The following is a 25,508-nucleotide window of genomic DNA, read 5'->3' on the forward strand; positions in this document are numbered from 1 at the left end:
CTGAGGATGCACCTGCTCCCTGATGCTGAGGATACACCTGCTCCGTGACGCTGAGGACGCACCTGCTCCCTGACGCTGAGGACGCACCTGCTCCCTGACGCTGAGGACGCACCTGCTCCGTGACGCTGAGGACGCACCTGCTCCGTGACGCTGAGGACGCACCTGCTCCGTGACGCTGAGGACGCACCTGCTCCGTGACGCTGAGGACGCACCTGCTCCGTGACGCTGAGGATGCACCTGCTCCCTGATGCTGAGGATGCACCTGCTCCCTGATGCTGAGGATGCACCTGCTCCGTGATGCTGAGGATGCACCAGCTCCCTGATGCTGAGGATACACCTGCTCTGTAAAGCTGAGGCTACACCTGCTCCCTGATGCTGAGGACACACCTGATGCTGAGGATGCACCTGCTCCCTGACGCTGAGGATGCACCTGCTCTGTGACGCTGAGGACGCACCTGGTCCGTGACGCTGAGGACGCACCTGGTCCGTGACGCTGAGGACGCACCTGCTCCGTGACGCTGAGGACGCACCTGCTCCCTGACGCTGAGGACGCACCTGCTCCCTGACTCTGAGGATGCACCTGCTCCCTGACGCTAAGGACGCACCTGCTCCATGACGCTGAGGATGCACCTGCTCCCTGATGCTGAGGATGCACCTGCTCCCTGATGCTGAGGATGCACCTGCTCCGTGATGCTGAGGATGCACCAGCTCCCTGATGCTGAGGATACACGTGCTCCCTGATGCTGAGGATGCACCTGCTCCCTGACGCTGAGGATACACGTGCTCCGTGACGCTGAGGACGCACCTGCTCCCTGACGCTGAGGACGCACCTGCTCCCTGACGCTGAGGACGCACCTTCTCCGTGACGCTGAGGACGCACCTTCTCCGTGACGCTGAGGACGCACCTGCTCCGTGACGCTGAGGACGCACCTGCTCCTTGACGCTGAGGATGCACCTGCTCCTTGACGCTGAGGATGCACCTGCTCCCTGATGCTGAGGACGCACCTGCTCCGTGACGCTGAGGACGCACCTGGTCCGTGACGCTGAGGACGCACCTGCTCCCTGACGCTGAGGACGCACCTGCTCCCTGACTCTGAGGATGCACCTGCTCCCTGATGCTGAGGACGCACCTGCTCCGTGACGCTGAGGATGCACCAGCTCCCTGATGCTGAGGATGCACCTGCTCCCTGATGCTGAGGATGCACCTGCTCCGTGATGCTGAGGATGCACCAGCTCCCTGATGCTGAGGATACACCTGCTCTGTAAAGCTGAAGATACACCTGCTCCCTGATGCTGAGGATACACCTGCTCTGTAAAGCTGAGGATGCACCTGCTCCCTGATGCTGAGGATACACCTGCTCCCTGATGCTGAGGATACACCTGCTCCCTGATGCTGAGGATAAACCTGCAGGAAATTTAAAGGAGAAAAAGATTTGTCTCTGCAGTGGTGCACCAAAAAGTAATTGGAGACTTAAAATATACCTTTTATTAGGTTAATTAAAAAGGCGCTGTGAGATAAGACAAACTACATAAAACATGTAACATAGACAGTGAAAATAAGTGAGATTAAAATTAAGGCTCATGCGGGGTCCCTTAGCTCACTTCCTAACAGGTTCAATATGTACTGGTTTATGCGTCTCTTTCCCAAGGTGTTGGCTGTTCGGCCTGTGTCTACACCTGGGGGACGCTAATGACACACTTTTATTATAAATCAGTCTGATCGGTATTCGTTTGTCTGTTGCTGTAGCATGTGTTACCGGTGATCTGTCGGATATATCCCAGTGCCCCAGTGATGTTTAAAGGTCACTGTCGCACGTCAGTATGTAGATCAGAGCTTAAATAAACATTATACCCCACATGAAACTGTGTCAGGTTGTATCTTTTGTTATAATATCTGCGGAGAGGAAGGCTAGTGTCATACACTGTTGCAAATGATGTTGCAATTCTAGTGCCTTCACTGTGTAGCGTAATGGTCTTAATGTCTGACCGACACAGTGTTTGGTGGGTGTGTATATCACCAAGGCAGCAGGCAGATATCGCCTGGTGTGTGCTGCTTTGATTATTCAAATTGTGGGAACCACCTTATCTCAGCTGTCAGGCTGGTAATGTTGAGAGTACTTTCTCCTTCTTCTCTTTTTGAGGCTGGTAATGTTCTCTATACTAGAATAACAATGCACTGCTACAGTAGATATTGGAGCAATGGTAGACACAGTTCCTGTCAGAGGGAGAATAGGTACAACAGTACTGACGGACGCGTGGATGGATGATAGATCGGGTGAGTCACACGGGTTAATGCGCCCGTGTGCCCGTACACTGGGAAGTACACAGTGACCCCAATAGAGTCAGGTCACCGTGTTTGCTGCCGTAGTAGGTAGTATCAGACAGAAGGAAACATGCATACGTAAATTACAATAACATTAGAGTCCTTAAAAGGACTGAAAATCAGACAGGTATGGGAGAGCTAAGCGAACAGCTGCATGGCTGTGGAGGCCGGCGTACGCTTCGCAGTTCTTCTTCAGGGTTGCTCCAATATCTACTGTAGCAGTGCATTGTTATTCTAGTATAGAGAACATTACCAGCCTGACAGCTGAGATAAGGTGGTTCCCACAATTTGAATAATCAGAGCAGCACACACCAGGCGATATCTGCCTGCTGCCTTGGTGATATACACACCCACCAAACACTGTGTCGGTCAGACATTAAGACCATTACGCTACACAGTGAAGGCACTAGAATTGCAACATCATTTGCAACAGTGTATGACACTAGCCTTCCTCTCCGCAGATATTATAACAAAAGATACAACCTGACACACTTTCATGTGGGGTATAATGTTTATTTAAGCTCTGATCTACGTACTGACAGTGACCTGTAAACATCACTGGGGCACTGGGATATATCCGACAGATCACCGGTAACACATGCTACAGCAACAGACAAACAAATACAGATCAGACTGATTTATAATAAAAGTGTGTCAATAGCGTCCCCCAGGTGTAGACACAGGCCGAACAGCCGACACCTTGGGAAAGAGACGCATAAACCAGTACATATTGAACCTATTATGAAGTGAGCTAAGGGACGCCGCATAATTTTAATCTCACTTATTTTCACTGTCTATGTTACATGTTTTATGTAGTTTGTCTTATCTCGCAGCGCCTTTTTAATTAACCTAATAAAAGGTATATTTTAAGTCTCCAATTACTTTTTGGTGCACCACTGCAGAGACAAATCTTTTTCTCCTTTAAATTTCTATGTATTAGCTTGTCCTGTGGTAGCACACCCCCAGAGATTCAATAAGGATAACCATTATCATATCCAAAAAATAGGGGGGGGCCTCACCTCTGAATAATTCATAACTACACAGTGATCCTGTGCGATTGACCTCTCAATACCCCGCTTGCTACTTAAACCTGCAGGAATGTTGTATCCTTGTTACGCTTAGTGTTAGTGTACAGTCTCCGAGTTATGCAATATGCTGTATATAAACAATAGAAGCTGCTGCATGATGTGCGATGATCTGCAGACTTCATTTGGAGAGATAAAAATGATTTCCCTCTTATACAAAGTGTATTTGTTGTATCATGCGGACTGGGGGCCCGATGACGCCACTGAACGATGTTAACGATATTGTTGAGTGTGTATGTATAACCACCTGTATTCTGTAGCCGAGAGCTTGGCACCGTTATACGGGATGCAGTTAAAATCCCGGCGGTCGGGATCCCGGCGTTCAGAATCCCGACGCCGGAATCCCGACCGCCGAAATGCCGACACATTCTCCCTCCTGGGGTGTCCACGACACCCCTGGAGGGACAATAAATTAGTGTGCCGAGCGTAGCGAGGCACCGGGCCTGCTGCGTGGCGAGCGCAGCGAGCCCGCAAGGGGGGGCGATCCACGTCCCCCCCTTGTCGGCATTTCGGCTGTCGGGATTCTGAACGCCGGGATCCCGACCGCCGGGATTCAATACTGAATCCCCGTTATACATGTGACACAATGCCACCAAGCTAAATGTGTCATGTAATTGTGTCATGTGATCATCTGACAGCTCTGCAGGAGCAATGACAAAGGTGCTCATTGTGCTGCCATCACATTCCATAGTAATAGGTCTCCACTTCCAAGGTCTAGGACATCCCATATACTGTACAAGCACACAACCCCTTTACTAGTGCAGAGCCGGCCTGCATCTCATCGCTGTGTCCAAGGTGTGACAACATCTGTCTGATAACAGATACATACAATGCAGAGATAAAGTATACTTACCTGCCCCAGCAATCCACCTTCACTGCAGCCTAACCCCGTACCCCACTGCCTAACCCTAACCTCCCACCCCCCAACCTAACCCCCTCCCCAGTGCCTAACCCCAAAATAACCGTAACCACCCACCCACCAGAAGTGTAACCCTAAGACTCCCCCTGGTGCCTTAACGTTGCCCCTCTTCCCAGCCTGACAATCTACAGAACCTGTTAAGTTGGGGATTCCGGCGCTGGCATCCTAATTGATGTCGTCATTCCTGCTGTGGTCGGTACCGTATGTCGGGATGATCTTACAGTGTACTGCTGCTGGCTCTGCCGGACTTGCCACCAAAGACGTCCAGATGGGTCAGTTTTACTCTCTTTTTCATTTTTGCCCTTATTACTAAGCATCAGAGAGAGAGATAAAGCACCAGCCAATCAGCTCCTGATGCCGGAGATGAAGTTGAGATAGATAAATTACTGACTGATCGGCTCCTAGCTGTCATATATCAAACAGCCCGTAACACGGCAGTTAGGAGCTGGCTGGCTGGTACTTTATCTCTGTCCACATTATCTCTCTCCAAGGCTCCCCCTTATTATAGATGTCTGTACCATACATTACTGGATTGTTAGGGATACAGTCATTGGGTCCCCAGCAAGTTGTTAGACAGTCATTAGGTCGACATGCAAGAAGGTTGACATGCAAGAAGGTCGACAGGGTCATTAGGTCGACATGGAGTTTTTCACAGGTTTTTGCACTGACATGTGCCGACAGGCGGTATTTCAGTATCCACTAGGGTGTGGTGGGAGAATAAAATAGTGTGACGAGCCTGAAGCATGCGAGGGGACACGGTGCACTTTAACCTGTGTCCATGTCGACTGTGCCGACATTGGGGTAAAAAAAACTGTGAAAACCCCCATGTCGACCTAATGACCCAATCGACCTAACCCATGTCGACTTTCTTGCATGTCGACCTAGCCACATGTCAACCTAAATGCATGTCGACCTAATGACTGTCTAACAACTTGCTGGCGACCAACTGATCCACACCCGATTGTTATTATACATTTCTCTGGTTCTATTTGGACTGAAAACAATATAATTAGAATAACATGAAATGAAGACGATCATGTGAGCATAACAAACATTATTTCTGGCCATCAGCGAGCGCTGGGCATTGTGAAACGCTGTGTTTGACTGCTGCAATCGCCAGAAATTCCTGTGCAATTACCACCAATCCTTACACTGCTGCTGACACAATGCACGTCCTCCTCCATCTCCAGACACCTTTAATTCATTGACCTCCTCCTGCGACCCCTACAGCGCACAATAAGGGCCGGACGCGAACGTGCACCCACTGCAGAATACGATGCGGTGGAGCGATTACTGTTTGGGAATATCGTAATCTCCACATCCTAAAGTTCTGTATGAGGTCTGGAAATGACCCGGGACAGATGACTATGCTTCAAAAGTGATAAAATGGAGATAAACAGCCAGCCAATCAGCTCCTGCCTGCCATGTCACAGACTGTGTTTGAAAATATCAGGCAGGAGCTGATTGGTTGGTTGTTTATCACTCTCCATTTTATCACTTTTGAAGCTTACTGGCCCTCAGGGAGAACTGTAACCAGGAGACATCAGTGATATCTGCTGTTACACAGTTAGTGGATGGTCCTGAAACGTTGGGCCTAATTCATGTTCGAGCAACGGAGCGACTGTCAGCAGGCCGCGCATGTGCTGTGGTTGCAGTGCGTATGCACTGAGGTGACGCAGTGACCCCGCTCACAATGAGAAGTTCATGGAGAAGTCAATGAGAGGAAGTGACCGTTTGAGGGAGTTCACGGGGAGAGGTTGGAGGAGTGCAGGCGTGCCACCGCCATTTCAGGGTTTGTATGTGCAAAAACATGGCACCTGTGTGGCTACTGCTATGTCCAGTTTGGGTACCCACAGGTCAATCCATAACCTCGATGTTTCTCACTTTTGTGTATAGGTGGTGAATGTGTACACAATTGCGAATGAGCTAGCGATGGCTCCAGTGGGCGTCTCATTCCTGGGTAGCAGTTTTACTTGCAGCTCTGTAGCGTAGAGCAGTGGGGTAACTATGGCTACACAGCCCTGATTGGGGGGGTGGTTGTGGGCGGGAACAGGTGCCGCAGAATCTCTGTTGGCAGACCTTGTGGAAACTTCTGAAAATGGCCCTCCAAAAATGGCTGCCGACTTCCAGGTAACAGATGCTAGAAATCCTACTGGACCTCTACCATCTGCCAGGGGAGCACGGTGTATATAGTGCTACCCTTAAAAGCCAGGTTCTGTAAGTGCTGGCACGCTATGATCACCTAACCCCTGTCAACAAACAGTAACCCCCTAGCAATGAGCAAGAAACCCCTGGCAAAGTGCATGTAACCCCTAGCAACCAGCAAGAAACCCCTGACAATGAGCATGTAACACCTGCCAAGGAGCATGTGAACCCCTAGCAATCAACATGTAGGTAAAAAAAATTATAAGGTTTGTTTGGGGGGTGCGCTAGAACCTTTTTTTCTAGTTACGCCTCTGGCCTAAAGAATCGCTATTGCATTTACATACAAACATGAATGAGGCCGTTCATTTCTACAAAATGTAAATTCTCACCTACTTTTGTAGAGATGAAGGGGTGATGAATAGATGCCGGGAACATGTACTGGTACTGTACTGTACATGTATTACTGGTGATAATAACATGGTTCCCGCAGTAATATAGCGGATCACACCAGTGGGGCGTCTGCTTTGGAACTGAGCCAGTGAGTTGCATTCCGCTGAGATACCGGTATTTCAGGGATCAGATACTGAGGGGGTTATTCTGGTTCACTCCTTCTGGCACATTCCTTCATAGATGGACAAAACCATGTGCACTGCAGGGGGGCAGATGTAACATGTGCAGAGAGAATTAGATTTGGGTGAGTTATTTTGTTTCTGTGCAGGGTAAATACTGGCTGCTTTATTTCTACACTGCAATATACAGTGTACTGCACTTTGAATTAAAACCCCACCCAAATCTAACTCTCTCTGCACATGTTACATCTGCCCCACCTGCAGTGCACATGGTTTTGTCCATCTAAGAAGGAATTTGCCAAAAGGAGTGAACCAGAATAACCCCCTGAATCCCGTCTGGGTGAAACACAGTACAGTATGCGTGTTATGCACTACAATGGACACACCAAGGGAAATAACAGATTCCAAATGTCCAATATAAACAGGTGTCATGTATAGGGCATGAGAAAGCTGCTATTAAAATAGGAGAGTGAAATAAAAAAAACTAGGTGTGTAGGATATATACAAATATATCACATACAATATTATCTGGTTTAAAGAAACCATCAATTTGAGCCTGTTTTTGTTCGGACAGTATTACTAACCTCTTCGGATCCATTTGCAGTCACGGTATTGTTTTCCTTAATATTGGCCAAAGGCTGCAGCGGACCATATTTATGAAAAATTGCCACACAGCAGTGACAGCAAAGAAAAGCGGTGCAAGATTGAATTGTCCTTGGGCCTCCCATCCACTCATATGTTGGTTATTTAAAAGGACATACAGAGTATAAAAACCAAGCACTTCAGTGGCAGCGACTGCTACTTTTGTGGATGAAGTATTTGATTTGTTTGGGCATCCATAAAACAAGCTACTAATGGGTTAAGGAAGCTAAAGGCCCCCATACACTAGCCGATTTTGGTCAGATTTCAGCCAGATCAGTCGGATCTGGCCGAAATCGGACCAAAATCGGCTAGTTTTGAATTTCCCTTCAGATCCGATGCGCGGTCCCGTGCGCATCGGATCTGCGTCGGGTGGTCGGACCTGCTGCACGTCCGACCACCCGACTTGGGACCTAGTGGGGCGGCGCGGCGGTGGAGGGAGCAGGGGGGGCTGGGGACGCTGCGGGGGACACGTCTGTGTCCCCCGCTGCGGGGGACAGCGTCTGTGCGGCGAGAAGGTAGAGGGAGCAGGGGGGGCTGGAGACGCTGTGGGGGACACAGGCTGCATAGAGCCGGGCAGGGGGAGCCGGCCGGGAGCTGTCAGTAATGAATAATAAAAAAAAGCCCATACAATGAATGGGCGGCCTGTGATTGGCTGAGCGCTCTCTCAGCCAGTCAGCAATTGGCTGAGAGAGCGCTCAGCAGCCAATCACAGGCTGCCCATTCATTGTATGGGCTTTTTTTTTTATTCTTTACTGACAACTCCCGGCCGGCTCCCCCTGCCCGGCTCTATGCAGCCTGTGTCCCCCGCAGCGTCTCCAGCCCCCCCTGCTCCCTCTACCTTCTCGCCGCACAGACGTGTCCCCCGCAGCGTCCCCAGCCCCCCTGCTCCCACCAGCTCCCACCTCTTAGCCCCCCCCCCCCCCCTGCTCCCCGGTTTTTTTTACATGTGATAAATCGAGACGATTTATCACATGTAAAAAATGGCACATCAAGTGCCAATCTAATCAAGCTCCCCCGGGGAGCAGCCGGGGAAGCTCAGGGGGAAGTCGGGGGCGACTTGTCCTAAGGACAAGTCGCCCTAGTGTATGGGGGCCTTGACAGTGTTGTTTTGTTAATGATCTTTACAGTGGGAAGATTTTAGCACAATGACTCACACCACCTGGAATCCACCATTACTTTGCTGTAATTTTGGGGTGAAGTTTTCTCTGGATTTATTTGTTAATTTTTATAAAATCATCTTAGTAAGCTCCTACGCTGTTCGATGATGAGTTCCCTGCTGCACTGAAAACACTTTCCGATTAAGCACAGAAGGGTTGTCATAGTAAGTTTTCACAATGGTACTGTGGTACTGTGTGGGTTGCTCATTTTTACAATGTCATTAAAATGTTCCTCCACCATTCTATGGGTGCTGACCATATAAGAGAGGTGTTGCTAATGTTGGGCAATTCTTGGAGACCTGACCAGATCTAAAAATGTTATATCACTCTTGTGCACTGAGCACGTCTCTGGGAAAAGATTGTTGTTGTTTTTTCTGGTGGCAGGCACAGCACTAGTATTTGGTTGCAGCTCCTGCTCTTCTACCAACTGATAGTGATCCAATTCAACTAACAGCATTATATTTTAAATGCAGTGACATGGCTTGGCCCAGAATACAGACAAGTTCTCAAAAGAGATAGGGAGAGATGTAAAATGATATTTGTCAACATTGGCAAAACAGTCCCCGGGAGAGAGAAGTCCGAGTGGGCATTTTTGGGAGTGTGGTGTGGTGCATCAGAAGTCACTGGCAGCAAGAGGGCCATCCACCACGAAGGACCCCAATGCCAGGGCTGGCCCCAATAACCATAGGCTCCTCCCACTAATTCCAGTACACATGTGGCACATTGTGGGCACATATGTTAGGGGAGCTGGCACTGGGCCTCTTTGACTCCAATTTCCACAACATGCTCTTCCCCCGGAGTGGATACGCCGCAGGTTCCTGACTATAGCCAAAACAATGTCGTATTTTTGAGCAATACGCTTGAAGACCTCCAGATGCCTGCCAAAGTCTTACTGGGGAGGAGCCAGCATCTGTTTGTTGTTTTGTGTGGAGCTATCCAGCAATCAGTGAGTGAGCTCAGGGCTCAGTAAGTGGACATGTGTGTAATGTGTTTTACATTCCTGCTCCCTCCAGGGACGGGCCCCAGCCAGCCACATACAGAGGCAATTAGTGAGCATGGATTCCGTTACTTCTCGCTGAAGACAAAGGTTGCTCTCCCTTCTAACACATTACGTGACGCAAGTCATCACTTAATGGGCCGCCAAACCTGACCTAATGTTCATAAATGCGCCATGAAGATAAATCTAAACTGTTCAGGAGAGAACATCATGAAAGATCACGGTTTCCACCTGTAGGCCAGGGCCTATGTTCTCCATGACCCTAAGTCCACCAACATCGGGAATAGTGTGTGAGGGTGCATCATCCTGTTTCTACCAGATGAACAGCGTCTCAGGGGTCGTTCCAAAATATCCCATACGCGTTTGTGTGAGGGGAATGGGATGGTTTAGATCAGGTAATGACCGTTTGATGCTTCTCAACAATTTGCTTTCCCAACAATTTGCCGCACGCCTTCGGCGCACACCCTGCCCCAGCCCGGCGTCAGAAAATGTTAGGAGGTATGGCGGCGTGAGCATGCCCGTGGAGCCCGGTGAACCAGAGGAGCCAGCAGGAGGCAGCTTACCGCTTTAAGGTAACCGCCTCCAGAATTGCCCGAAAGTAAAACTAATCTCTTATATATTTATAACGCTGGGTGGACAGAGAAGAACCAGCCCACAGTGCCAGACACCCTCTGCCTCCCCATGCTGCCCGGCAAAGACATAGCTACTCCACAGCCACCAGGTGAGCGCAACCCCCCTCCCGTGATTCGCGGCACACACACACCCCACCCCCGCGAACCCCCCTCCCACGATTTGCGGCATCCCCTCCCGCGACCACCCCCCCCCCACACACACACAGACCCCGCTGCCGCTTGCTCCCCCAAGCGGCTCCTGGGGCTGCCTTACAGTAGTTATGCCACTGCCCTAACAGCAGAACTGTGTCGCAAAGCATCAAGCCACAGCTTGCCTACCTCTGATCAGTTACATCTGCCCCCCCTGCAGTGCACATGGTTTTGGCCATCTAAGAAGGATTTCGTCAGAAAGAGTGAATTAGAATAAGGCCCAGTGTAACAGCGGTTACAACAATGGAAGGGGGGGTGTTGTTGATTTTCCACTGCACTGAAGGGGAACATTCCTTAATTTTCCCATCAAATATTTGCAATTTTTGTTACGCTGCCAACGAAGGTCTTTTATCGTATAATATATTAGGTACTTGTGTAGTTTCACGTAGTCAACATAGTGTCAAAATCAGCGTAGTGTTCCCATGGCCAGCGAAGTCAGTACGTTCGTGGCTAGCCGGAGCTTATGTAGTTAGCGTAGTCAGTCAGCATTGTGTCACCACTTATTACATTGTGTCAGTTATGGCTGCAAAACACCCCCACTATCCACGCCAGCCCAAATGTGGTGAGCAGACGCGTAAAACGAGTCTGAAGCGTGGCGAGTGCAGCGAGCCCTGTGCAGGGACGCGTATTACTTGACGTGTATTCCGCGTCCCCTCAAGGGGCTTTCTGCGCTCGCCATATTTCAGGCTCGCTGCGTTCGCCACACTTTATTAAATCAACACCACACCAACGTGGATAGTGGGGGTATGAACAGGTCGGAAGGACGCGTACCGCATCCCGTCGCGGGGCTCGCGCTTCTCAAGCAGATGGAGCGCCTCTCCGCATTCGCCCACATGATCACTCTCCGCCGGCGTCCACCAGCGTAGGGGATCTGGCAGTTTCTGGCGCTGTGTGAGAGGCACTCACTGGGCTTGCCGGGGACAGAGCTGCAGCTCGCGGAGACAGTACGGTGGCTACGCTGCCTGACGGGGACACTACGTTGACTACGGAGGGCTTGCCTCGGGGACACTACACTGACTGCGCTAGCCTGCCGTTGGGCTACACCAACAGCGTAACGTAAGGTGCTGCCGTGAAACTACACAAGTACCATATATTATATATATATATATAAAACACCAGTGTGTAAGCCATCTGTACACGAAGTCGGTGTGTCGGTGACCCCGCAGGCGTCTGCCGTTGCGTCCCACTCTCAGTTGCTGCAGAGATGTGTAGGAGCGATCGGCGGATCCTCTGCCAGGAAGTGCTACACAACGCTGCTTCTAGACAATAGACAGATTAGGAATTATTGTCCAGCATGGGTTTATAGCTAAGGAGAGTTACTCGGCCGCTCCCTGCTCACTGGAATATCTTGTTTCCGTGTATAAGAGACGCAGGGTCAGATCCAGCGCAGAAGATTTCCCAGATTTCCCCAGAAAGATGTAGCCGGAATCTGAGATCTTCAGCAAAGTAGTAAGTGGCTGATTTATATATATATATATATATATATATATATATATATATATATATATATATATATTCGTTAGTGCGAGGGGGGCGATTTGGACTCTGAGGGCGAGATGTACTAAGCCTTCAAAAGTGATAAGATGGAGAGTGATAAACCACCAACCAATCAGCCCCTAACTGGTACTTGTCAACACATCCCATGACATGGTAGTTAGGAGCTGATTGGCTGGTGATTTATCAATTTTCAAGGCTTAGTACATCTGGCCCGGAATGAGTTGGATACAGGATCTTCGAATGATTTTTCAAGCGCTCGCAAATCACCTCTCCCAAGACACCTCTCCCACACCCCCCGCCCACACGCTTAACTGACTATGCACATGTGTAGAAGTACGCCCCGGTGCAGTAGCACCGGGACGAAAGGGGCAGTGCTGCCGCCGGGTGGCGCCGCCCCCTGCAGCCAGGACCAGTGTACTCGTGCGGTCACTGGCCCTGCTGCTGGTTGGCGCCTGCTTCCTGGCCTGGGGTGGCCTGGCGCCACCCCAGGGAGCCGGAAGCAGACCCTCCAGTGACGCCGGGTGTGGGGGCAGCGGCGAGCCTTCGCCGCTGACCTCCACGAACAAAGGAAATTCAAATACGGCGCCAAAGGAGAGCCAATCATGGCTCTCGCTCTGGCGCCCAATGGGAAGCGGCGGCGGCGAGCCAATCCGGGCTCGCCACGTCACGAGCCCCGCCCCCGGGTGCTGGTTTGAACTAACCAGCGCCGGGAGCGGGGAAGGGAGTTCGGCGACGGAGGACGAAGAGAGAGGAGAGCGCTGGACGGAGAGAGGACTGCCGCCGGAAGCCCCGGGAGGCGGCAGCTGTGTGCGCAGGACTGCTACACGCTGCCGCCCGCCGGGCGAAGGACACAGTGCCGGGGACAGCCGGCGAAGACGGAAGAAGCCCGGGTGCGGCGGGGTGCAACGCAAAAGAGCTTGCCCCGGCCCCCGCTGCCCCGGTGAAGACTGCAGGAAGCCCGGAGGTGGTGGGAAGCATCCCACCTCCGGCGAAGACGGACCACCCTCGTGGCTGGACCAGGCTTGGTCCAGCGGAAGGCCCTAGGATGGGTAAGTCCACATGCGGGTCCCCTCCCTAGACCACCAGGTGTTCGGGCAAAAGGCCCGTGGGCCCAATTCAGGCATCAGGCCTGCGGGACCATAGTCGGGCTCTAGGCCCGTGGGGACCTCAGGTGTGTGCGTTGGGCATTAGGCCCCTTTGTGCGTTGTTGGGCATTAGGCCCCTTGTGTGTGTCGGGCATTAGGCCCAGTGGTGCCTTGGGCTTTAGGCCCCCATATAGTCGGCCCACAGGCCCATCTGTGTTACTGGGCACCAGGCCCATCTGTGTTACTGGGCACCAGGCCCATCTGTATTGCAGGGCGCAAGGCCCTGGTTGTGTAAGAGGCCCAGACCCTGCTAGGGCTGAGGCCTCTCCGTAGCAGTAGCAGGCCTGTATCGACAGGCCGCGAATTCCGGTATCGCCACAAGGGTTATTGTGGTAAGGCTGGGAGCAGCCAGAGGGAGGTAGGCCCTCGCTAGGTGTTGGTGCAGTGTTGTCTCGTTACATTGTACTGTTTTAGTTGACACCGTGTACTGTATGCTGTACTTGGGTTCACCAATCGTGGCCCTGTGCAGATTGTGTTCTTTCACAGGTTGCACGGGTGTTAGGCGCCAGGTTGCGTGGCGCTAGGCCGTGGCATCGGGAGATCCGGCGCTAGGTCACAGGTTGCGCGACGCTAGGCTGTGGCATCTAAGGATCCAGCGCTAGGTTGCGAGTTACGTAAGACGGCGTCAGGCCGCAGGGTGCGCGGGCGTTAAGCCGCAGGCGCGTTGGTGTATTGCCCTGCCCTAGGGAGCAGGAGGTTACATGAGTTCATTTTCAGGTGCCGGTATCCGCATTGGAAGCGTGACGGCGGACCAGTAAACGACTGGTGAGTAGAGATTGTATTGAATCTGTTGTCGTGTTGTTTGTGCTCCTTCCCCTCCCCGGAGCGTTCCCCCACCCCAGTTACACCTGCCATGTTCCACAAGCGGGTGTAACCATTCTGAGGCCAATAGTGCCTGTGATGAGCATCCCCTCCCCCCCTTAAGGGGTTTCCCCCCCTTAAGGGGTTTTTCCCCCCTTTGTTTACCCTACAGGCGCAGTCGCTTCCGGAAACTAGTGGAGCAAGAGGAAGGTACCGGGACCGTCGCAGGCCCGAAGGTGAGAGGCGGAGCGCAGCGAGGTGAGTATGCGCAGCGAGTGGTGCGCGACGGGCCCCGCCCCAGGCCGCCCACATTTGCGCAGTCACAGAACTTTGTTCCCCTGCACAAACATGCAGGGGGAGCCGAATGAACCTGAATAAGGCCCCTAGAACTAAATGGCTATGGATTGTCCCCCTAGCCCCAGGCGACATGGGCTGTAACCCCTTGCACATCAGCCATAGGATCCATCATCCAGCAGGGATGCAGGAATGATGATTGGGAATATTTAATAATCACTGCCAGAGTATATCTTATGCCGGGGCGGCAACGTGGGACTACACTGCCCAGCATGCCCTAACAGCAGATCTGTGTCCCACAGCATCTGGAGAGCCACAGCTTGCCTACCTCTGATCAGTGCCATTACAAAGCTAAATATGTGGGTCTGTTATACCACGTGTCCGATATGATCTGTAACAGTATTTACATATTATTATCACCCGGAACGTGCAGTGTGTACACGCAATTGCGCACTCCCGTGGGACATTAACCATATCTTAAGAAGATATCGTTAACAATGCCAGGATGCCAAATGCAGCATGGCATGGTATACTGTACCACTTCACCGTGAAGGCACGTATGGTAGCACAGTATGCCCAGGGCAGCCGAGAGGTATGCCGTGCCACGGTAAATTGTTGGAGGCGTGGCCTCAGCGTGGGAGGTGTGGATGAGCTCTCACTGACAGCGTGAGAGCTCATCCACACCTCCCGCGCTGAGGCCACGCCTGCTGTCAGCACAGCACATGCTGTAGGTGTGTGTTGCTTCTGCCCAGAAGAGGGGAGGAGGTCGGACCAGGGCCCCAGTCGGGCCCCTCCAGCAATCCCAGGCCCGGGTAATTTGTACCCGCCCCCCCCCCCCCTCCTGGCTGCCCTGAGTATGCCAGCCGATGGGCCAACTGGGACCGTATCGTTCTGATGTTGTGTACCCGACCTTAAGGTGCCCACACACAAGAAAGATCTGCGATCTTAAGATGTGCGCATAAATTAGCCTTGAAATCTTCTGTCCGTCCTGGACAAAAGATTTAAGGCAAGCGCACATCTTTACCAAAGATTTATCTTACGTACGTATGTGCGTTCCTATGGATCTTTTGTTAAATCTTATTTATGATTATCGGTAAAAATTGGTCGTTTTTTTAGGCCGATCGGTCGGTCAGCCAAAAAATTGTTCTAGTTTGTGGGCACCTTACAATTCCTCCGCTCCTGGTCCTCTTCCCTCCTCGGGCCCATATACATTAACTTCTGCAACAACGTGCAGTTTGCTCTAACCCGTGAGGTCCGCCTTCACTCGTCCTTGTGTGCAACTTACACACAAGCCCTAATTGTGCATTCAAAGCAGCCAAATATTGCACCAATCCTATATAATAAAGGCTAACACTGCCCCTCACCTTTATGGGGGGGGATCCAAGTGTCATGCTTGCCGGCGGTCGCTAGGTGAAGCCTCACAGACCAAGTCAAGTGTTGCTCGGTTCGGGCGTGCCCTGACATTACTGTTACGTTGTTCCGACATTTTTGACGGACTGGTAACTAGCGTTGTGTACATGATGGAGGCAAGGCACATTCTACTTATAAACTGGAATGAGGTGGTAGGCGCAGGGCATGTCGGCATTAGAATGCCGACCCAGATGTGCTTTCTCAACTCCGGTTGCAGAAGTTTGTGGTAGTTAGTGATATAATAAACAGGTTGTGGAGACTTCAGTGCAGCACGTGTGAGCAGGAGACACTGCAGGCATCTCTAAGGTCCCAGATCATGATGCAGGCGGAGGGCTGAGGCTCCTGGGCGCACACACAGCAGCAGATACAGTGGGAGGGGAAGAGGAGAACTTACAATGAGCTTAGAGGAACCTTCCTCCCTCACTCTGCTCCTGGCGTCTCCAGCACCGCAGGGCACAGCAGTCCGTGCCAGCTCTCAGGTATGTGCTAATGACACCCACAGACAGTCCCTGTGTGTCCTTGCTGAGAACTGGGTCCCTTTTAGGCTGTAATCTTGGTGAATGAGTATTGGGGGCACAATGTTACAGTATATCATCTATTATATACTGGGGGGATAAAGACTGCTGGGTCCCCCCCAGCCTGGACCAGGAATAATCTAAAATGAAGGCCCAGGAATTTACCCTTGCAGCGTGCATGATGGGCACACATACATGCGCCACCGCTGCTTGGAGGCGGAAAGCGGTTTATGTTCATTTAATGCTACTTGGACTTCACAGACTGAGAGATTATGGAATGACTGCACATGTGTACGACCAGTAGCCCGCACGTACGATGGGAATAGCGACAGAAAATGTGTATGGACCGTAAACGCAAAGCGGCTGGAGGCTGACTGACAGGAAGCCGGCGTCTTGGGCATGGTAACCGGTCGCCTGCAACTTTGTACATCAGAGATCAGGCCTGTATCGAAGCTTGGAGAGAGATAACGTCGAAAGAGATAAAGTACCAGCCAATCAACCCCTAACTGCCATTTTTCAAAACAGCCTGTTACACGGCAGTTGGTTGGTACTTTAAATCTCTCCACTTTATCTCTCCCCAAGATTTGATAACTACCCCCCTAAATGTTAATGAATGGCAGATGAGGAATGTCTCACCCGGTGTATATATCGGGGGTGCGTACAGGGGAGTGGACTGCCAGTGGGCCAGAGGCACTAAGCTTCAAAAGTGATAAAATGGAGAGTGATAAACAACCAGCCAATCAGCTCCTGCCTGACATTTTTCAAACACACTCCTGTCTCCTGCTCATGATAGGTACCATTTTTTTAATGATTTTAAATGTTTGTTTGTGATAATTGATTAATTACTGTGCTAAGTGACCGCCCCATAAACTGATGGACAGGGGTATATAAACCCCCTGGGTGCAGCCACATAAACACCTTGAAAAAGCTCTGCTACAGAGCGAAACGCTTTGGTGGACCTCACAAGTGACTGTTATCTCCAGTTATCTACTGGACAGCTGCTTTATGCCCTGAGAGACCGGACCAGCCTCCAGACCAAATACTGGCATAATTATTTGTAGATTATTCCACTCCAGCAGATGATACACCCATTTGGTGTCAAGGAACAACAGGAGGCTCAATACTCCAGAAAGCCAAGCTGGAACACTCCCCTGCCTTCTAGGTCTTTCCAAACTGAGGCATCACAGTAACGGATCCAAACGGGCTCACAATACCACACCAATCCAGCTGGTCTAATCATATACGGTACGGTATGGGCTCTTTTTTTTCAGTCACTTCCCGTATTTTTATGAGGAACTAAACCCTCCATAATGCAATCTTTCCCTTCCCCCCTATTTTTTTAAAGGAATAAATCTTTTTGCCAGGATTTTCATGTCATAAAATAACTTTTTTTTTTTTTTTTTATATGTGCTGCTAATATATTTTATTATATTCATTAAAACCATTTCTAATATTTTACGAAGCTTATTTCCCTTTTCTTCAGTATTTACTATTTACTAGTCAGTTTGTTTTTCCTTGTGTATTTTTCAAACACAGTCTGTGACATGGCAGGTAGGAGCTGATTGGCTGGCTATTTATCACTCTCCATTTTGTCACTTTTGAAGCTCAGTGCGTCTGGCCCAGTGTCACAGTGTGTCCTTATATGACGGTGCCACTAGATGTATAAATGCAGAATTAGCCGGTGGCACCTACTGCTGGAACTGGTGTATTGTTTGATTCAATAGACTTGAAAAAGGATGAAATGGAATAGTCTTCAACGTATTCGGTAAAGCAGGCTAAAGCTGGCCGATATATCAGCCGCACAAGCCGATATACCGTGAGACCATCGGTATGTATCTATCGGCAGATATATAAGTGCTTCCGGCTGTGAGTACGGTGCGTACCCAGCCTACGTTCTTTGGTGTAGCATAGCTGAGGATTTCTGTGTGAGTGCTGCTGTCTAAATTTACTAATGCTTAAAAGTGAAATGATGTTGCCCTTATCAACCCAATTCTAGATATCATTTCTATATTGCATCCTAGAAAATGATATATAATCTGCATGAGTACTTTACAGTTCCTAGCGTCAGTATATCAGGCTAGTTGTAGTTTGGGAGAACCCGTGGAATCATTCCCACATGGGTGCGTAATGGTGACCTGTTGGAGATCTCAGTCAGACGGTGCCTTGGCTGTTAGTGTAACCAGCTGTAGTGTGAGGGGGTAAGATTGGGTCCTCGTCCGTATACGCCTGTATGTGCCCCCAGCTTTCATGTTGAACAGATGCTGCTAAGAGGCATTACAGGAATGTATTCAGTGAAGGCGAGCCAGATTACCTGGCAAACAGTGAGGAGAGCCATCTGGCAGCCTGCATTTGAGGGGGGAGAAGTATCAAACATTGGAGAGAGATGAAGTTTAGTAGTCATCCAAAAGTAGCCAATCAGCTTTTAGCTGTCATTTCAGAGAAGGTGCTAGATAAATGACAGAAGCTTATTGGTTGTTTTGGTCACTTCCCCACTTTATCACTCTCCAATGCCTGATACATCTCCCCCTATAGACTCAAACCTGTATTTTGTTCTTGTATCCAACTGTAATACCTATCATTTCTGTCAGGGTCCGGAATGGCGCTAGACTCCAAGCAGACATGTCTCCTGGTGCTACTGGTGGTGTCTGTCGTATCAATCGCAATTGCCTTGATTCTCAGTCTGGTGAAGACCTGGGGTGTCCCTCTTCCACCTGGTACTAAGGTAATTCCTATGTGAGGATGGGGGAACAGGCACCAAGCTTTGACTTCAATATCTGGGTTGGGTCTATCTATACTCATATTTACCACATGCTCAGGTTAGGTCAGGTGACACTTATAGCCCGCCGACAACCGTTTCCATGATTAAGCACCACACGGGCGTAATTACAGCGTTGTGAGACAATTAGCCATTTGAATGTGTCCATGTTAATTTCCAGGACCACCAAAAACCATACGGTACCTTGACTCTCGCCAATACAGAACGTATGCAGCCATTTTGTATGATTAACCACATGTACCCTACGAAACAACTAGGCAATTACTAGCCCACTCTCCCAGGTTGGCTTGGGAGGGTCTTGAAAATTGGGTGACCCTCCTGTCCTCCCCCGGTGTTTCTAGAATTGGTACAATGTGCATGGTGCCCGTGGGCCCCTAAATCCAGGGGGCCCATACGGCTCCCACTACACCCAAATTTTGACTTACCTTTTTTTAAATGCCGCTTCAAAGCTGTAGCCATTGTAAAAAAAAAAAAATCACAGGCAAAATGGCTGCCGGTCATGCAGTATGAATTTTGGGTGACATTTAATAGGATGCGATTTTTAGTAAGATTCTGAATTCGCACCTGATCGCATTTTTTCAAATCACAAATTTATTTAAAAGATCGACTATTTAATGGAATGCGAATTTGAAGCTGAAAAATGTGATGTGGTGCGATTTTTAGTCAGGAAAATGTGCGAATTAATGCAGATGCGCCATTTGTGTGTGTGTGGGGGGGGGAGCTGCGTGGCGTCCACCCTCCTGAGCATAACCCTGGGCTCAAAGAACCAGTCCTGGTTTTAGAAATTCAGGGGGAAAAAATCATAGGGGATCCCCAGCACCAGGCTCAAGGGCTGGTTCTGGTTTCCATTATAAGGCAGACAAGTAGGGTCCTCCATATTTTCGGAACCAGGACCGGCCCTTGAGCCTGGCAAGAAGTGTGACTTTTTTTAACACAAATCGGACCCTATTAAATTAGTGGTTTAGGAAAAATGTGTGTTTTTTTTAAATAAAAATCACAAAAGTCAAAATATCTCATCCTAATAAATGTCACCCTTTGTCTCCGGAGCATGGCCGGTGCCATGTTTCTGGAGACCTGCCGCCCATGTGCTGTTGGCTCTGACATGATCCTAGAGTCTACTGCACTGTGAAGAAGAGGGGCCCCCACAGAGTCTGCACACAGGACCCCTCCTCTGTTAAAACTGCCTTGCCCTATCCCCTGGCGAGCCGTCCTAGTTGCTATCTTCTGCTGAGAGACCAGCCAGGAACTCAGCAACTATGACTAGTGACCAGGGCCGGTGCAAGCCCCCCCCTGCCCCAGGCAGATCTCCCATCGCCCGCTTCCTCTCCCCCCCCCCCCCGCCCCGCTCCCCTGGGGGCGGGATTTCAGCACGGCACTACCCTTACATAGCACGGTACATACCGCTCTCCGGGGGGGTGCGTCATACTTGCCTACTTTTGAAAACTAGTTTCAGGGAGATTATAGTTCGTAATGTAATTTTGCACAGTTTCTCATTGAGGGGCGTGTCATGCTCCACCAAAAGGGCGTGTCTAGTTCCATATATGGAGAGATTGTGAAAAGAGATTGTGAACGTGGCACCTAGAAGCGTGGGTGTGTACTGCTACATCTGAGAGGAATCTTTTAAAATGACTTATTTCCAAATGTAGATGAGCCCCAAAGCAGTTAGTAAGAGATAATATACTTGGTAAAGTGCTGGGAAATGGTGCTGATGATTCAATGTAAAAAGGAGCGAACAGCGAATAGCCAGGAGAGACCATAAACTATAAGTCTGGGCTACCAAGGCCATGACGTGCTCCCATTGTCTAGCTGTTATCAGGATGGGGGCAGGGAGGTAGCAGGAACAGTATAGGGGGAAGGAAAGAGAGAAGCAGGTAGTAGGCGCCTCCCCATGGGAGTAGACCCATACTTAAGGACAGAACAGGTATGGAGGAGGATCAGAGAGAGCAAGAGGGCACGCAGTAAGGATTGTCCCACCCACCCACCCTTGGACGAAGAAGGAGCAACATCCAAACAGCATCTAGTTACAACAGAGATAGTCTTAACAGAAACGGAAGTACTGCGGGCCAGCCAAAGTTTGGCGCCAGGAAACGGAGGCACCCCAGAAGAGGGGGTGCAAGATCCAAGGCCTGGCGTCGAGGGGGGCAATTGGGGGGCCCCGGGCGGGTACAGGTTTCAGTTGCGAGAAGGGGCCCCCCTCCCCGGGCGGCTTGATTCAGTTACGTTGGAGGGCTGGTGGACCGCAGTGCTATCTTTGCCACCTAAGCGAGTAAGATTATATTTGTAATCTGATTAATAAATGTGACCTTTAATTCGCCAAAATAAATGACTCAGTTTGATTATTCCATGTGAAGGGAAAAGGAAGGGGCGGTTTCAAGGGTGGGTTTCTTAGTCTGTTAGGGTTAAAAGAATGGCGGGAGCATCAGACGCTCAGAGGTTTAATGTATCTATCTCTCGTTCCTTTTATCCCCAAAAATTTAACAGTGTAATGTGGGCTAGGTGACATGAGGGAGATTGCTACACTAATGAGGGAGAGAGGGAGATTGCTGCTATGTCAGGGAGTCTCCTACAGAATGCAGCAGGGGAGGTAACTATGATGTAACAGTGTAATGTGTGCTAGGTGACATAAGGGAGATTGCTAGACTAATGAGGGAGGGAGGGAGATTGCTGCTATTTCAGGGAGTCTCCTGTAGAATGCAGGAGGGTAGGCAACTATGGGGTGCGTGCCGCACAGGGATTGCGGGAGGGGGGATTGCCAGGGGGTGCCGCACGGGGATTGTTGCCAATCACTAGCTGGGGGAGCTGGCGGCTGCCGCCAGCCGATATTAATCCTTGCCGCTGATGACCAGCGGGTGGTGGGGGGACACATAACACTCACTCACCTGCTCCCTGACCCTGCTGGGATGAGTTCCGGTGCTCTCCTTGGCGGCTCAGTACCACCCTTCAGTGGCCGGTGCCCTAGGCAAATGCCTAATGCTGCCTAGTGGTTGCGCCCTGCTAGGGACTAATCACCATGAATGAGACGAAAAGTACCTCATGCCTCAGTAATATCATCGATCAATAGTAATTTGATAAGCAGCTGTATAAGGTAAATTATTGGAGACCCATCCTTCACAATCTATCAAGATCCTACACCACAGGGGTGATGTATCAAGGCGTGGAGAAAGCAGGGAAGTTGTGCCAAGCAGTCAATCAGCTTCCATCATTTCACAGACTGGGCTAGATAAATGACAGAAGCGGATTGGTTGGTTTGGGCAACGTTTGCACTTTAGCTCTCTCCAAGGACTGATACATCGCTCGCTGTCTTTACCCTTTGATGCCATTCGTTCGGAGCAGCTGGCACTCTGACACACAATCCTGTGGTTTTGCAGAACATGGCACATGAAGTAACATACAGAAGTGCTGCACACGCCAGCTAACATGGATTATGCAAATGTCAGCCGCTTTCAGTTCCCTACAGATAACAGGTTGTGTAATACCACATCTAGCGCTGTGCCGGCCGCTCATCCAAACAATGAAACCCAATAGATGCATTATTTGTACTTAATCATAGTGCACAGTGCAAAGGCTCCAGTGACACGTGCACCTTGTCTTGCACAAGTGCAGCCAGCATTGCACAGAAAGATTATGCATATGTAAAAACTTACTTTGACAGGCCAAATTACTCCTTTGTGTGCTAAAAGATGTCATAATAGAAAGTGAAAGCAATTTTTGCAGGGAAACTCGTCTGTTTCAAACTTGCTGTATATGGAGAGAAAGGGAGCTGTGAAGACAGAGATTGGAGGTAGGAGCAGATAGGGACTTTGGGTGTAGTGGAGAGTTTGTGGGCTAAAAAAATGCCACAGCTAAAAGTAAAGGAAAAACTGTCACAGCTCACAGTGAAAGTACATTGCAGAAGTCGTCATTTTGGCAGAGACTTTAACTAGTACAGGGTATAAACGACCCTCAGAGACGACGCTGATGACTGATGTCGGCACACATGAAATCTTCCTGCCCATTAAAATAGACCTTTCAGTACCGGATCTGGGCTGTAGTTATATTGGGGTGTCTATGGTAATATGATGCCTCCATGTATATGTGTCTTTCTGTGTTTCTCAGTACGGGATGGTGTTTGACGCTGGCTCCTCCCACACCTCGCTCTTCATCTACCAATGGCCCACGGACAAGGAGAATAACACGGGTATTGTCAGCCAGACCCATGTGTGCGACGTACAGGGTAAGTATGGACGTTCTCACGCCTTTATTGCAGTAACAGTGTCTGAGTGTGTGATGGTGTCGGAGGGAGGCCTAATGCCGGCTCATCAAACATTGGCCGAAGGGGCTAAAGCAATATTCAGTATTCAGAACATAGCTTATCACTTTTTGGGGCAATAAGAAATTAAGGTTCACCCATGCTTGTTGCTAGGGGTTTCTTGCTGGTCGATAGGGGTTTCCTGCTCATTGCTATGGGTTTCACTCTTGTTGCCAAGGCTTTCATGCTCGTTGCCTATGGTTCATGCTCATTGGCAGGGTTAAATGCTCATTTCCAGGGGTTTCTTGTTTGTTGCCAGGAGTTTCATGCGCATTGTCAGGGGTTACTTGCTCATTGCTATGGGTTTCACGCTTGTTACCAAGGCTTTCATGCTCATTGGCAGGGGTTTCTTGCTTTTTTTCCAAGAGTTTCATGCTCATTGCCAGGAGTTACATGTGCATTGCCAGGGGCTTCTTGCTCGTTGCCCGGAGTATTATGCTCATTGCTATGGGGTTTATGCTCGTTGACATGGGTTTCTTGCTTGTTACCAGGGGTTTCATGCTCATTGGCAGGGGTTTCTTGCTTGTTACCAGGGGTTTCTTGTTCATTGGCAGGGGTTTCTTGCTTGTTGCCAGTAGTTTCATGCTCATTGCCAGGGGTTACACGCTCATTGCCAGGGGTTTCTTGCTCGTTGCCAGGAGTTTCATGCTCATTGCCAGGGGTTTCCTGCTTGTTGCCAGGAGTTTCATGCTTATTGCCAGGGGTTTCTTGCTTGTTGCCAGGAGTTTCATGCTCATTGCCATGGGTTTCACGCTTGTTGCCAGGGTGACATGCTCATTGCCAGGAATTACACGCTCATTGCCAGGGGTTTCTTGTTTGTTGCCAGGAGTTTCATGCTCATTGCTATGGGTTTCATGCTTGTTGCCAAGGGTTTCTTGCTCACTGCCAGGGATATCTTGCTTGTTGCCAGGGGTTTCTTGCATGTTACCAGGGGTTACCGTTACATGCTCATTGACAGGGGTTCATGCTCCCCTGGTGCACTGCTTTCCCAGGTAATCCTATAGGCACTTCCCTGTGCCCCCATGCCACCACTTGGTCTGCGGTGGTATTGCTACTTCACTTCCATAATTGGTGCAGTGTGCGCATGCGGGGCCCCCAGAGTCCCAGGGGTCCAGACCCCACACCCAATTTTTCAATACTTACCCTCCGGAGTCCCGCATAGGGAGCACTGCAGAAACCACCAGGAAAATGGCGTTCGGCACATTCCCACAGGAGAATCACTGAGTAAAAAGAGCATCGGCCATTTTCATGGAGACCTGTGCACATGTACTGGACACTGGCTCAGCTTTAGTGGCCCGAGTGTATTGCTCTGCAGGGTAGAGAGGAGGGGTCCCGGATGCCCACTTCACATTGACCTCCCCCCGCTCTTGATTCACCACTGGACACATGGCTTCTCCTGGTGTAAATGAATGAATTTAGGCCGGTTCTCCTGTTACTATGGGTTACCTCATGAATGTAATTTTTCACTGACTGCGTCCTGCATTTTCTGCATCTGCTTTCAGCAAGTAATTGGCAGCCGTCATGCCCAGAACTCCCCACCCGCTGCTATTACTGTGACCCTGTCTCATATTTCCATATAAACATCTGGTTTTCCCACATACAATAGTCTCCAGCCCAGTAATATAAGGACCAGACGTCAGCCCTGACGGAGAGAAGTAATAAGCACCGTATGGCGGCCTCCCCCACTCCGTCCTGTTACTATATCCCCAGTGTGTGGACTTCTCATGTCTCTATCTGGACATAGGGAGCGGTGATCCCAGTCACACCTGCATTAACCCTTCCCTGCTTGTAACTCTCTGTATTCAGAACTTTCTCACATGTTCAGTAAGTCCCAAGTAAAAATTATTACTTCATACATACGGATGAGTGTTGGTAGGGATGCCGATGTTCAGAATACCGATGCCAGCATCCCGATGGAGGGAATCCCAAAAAGGGGCAGGTAAGTATACCTAGCGCCCCCTCTACACCGCTGACCCCCCCCCCCCCTTCCCCCCACGCAGCCTAACCTAATCATCCATCACAACAGCCTAACCTAAAACCTCCCTAACACCAACCCCCAATCTAACACTACTGCTGCTTGCACACTTACGTTCGTGTTGGCGATGCCGGAAGTCAGGATCCTGT

The 25,508-nt window shown here is 50.1% G+C and overlaps 1 protein-coding gene across 5 annotated transcripts in view; it reads left to right on the plus strand.

Annotated features, from left to right (window-relative positions):
- Positions 1-3,964: 3,964 nt before the first annotated feature.
- LOC146037180 (ectonucleoside triphosphate diphosphohydrolase 8-like) overlaps positions 3,965-25,508 on the plus strand; it is a 30,287-nt gene continuing 8,743 nt past the window's right edge. The window contains exons 1-3 of one of the 5 annotated variants that reach the window (XM_083161150.1): positions 3,965-4,599; positions 18,909-19,042; positions 23,192-23,309. In XM_083161150.1, the coding sequence (XP_083017276.1) occupies positions 4,500-4,599; positions 18,909-19,042; positions 23,192-23,309 (352 nt within the window). In that variant the 5' untranslated portion in view covers positions 3,965-4,499. Of the gene's footprint in view, positions 4,600-11,960; positions 12,108-15,685; positions 16,285-17,258; positions 17,566-18,908; positions 19,043-23,191; positions 23,310-25,508 lie in introns of those variants that run through there. The other 4 variants (XM_083161153.1, XM_083161151.1, XM_083161152.1 and 1 more) reach the window with 4 other exon arrangements.

The sequence above is a fragment of the Crinia signifera genome, chromosome 9 (genome assembly GCF_055691185.1).
Source record: "Crinia signifera chromosome 9, ASM5569118v1, whole genome shotgun sequence".
NCBI lineage: Eukaryota > Metazoa > Chordata > Amphibia > Anura > Myobatrachidae > Crinia > Crinia signifera.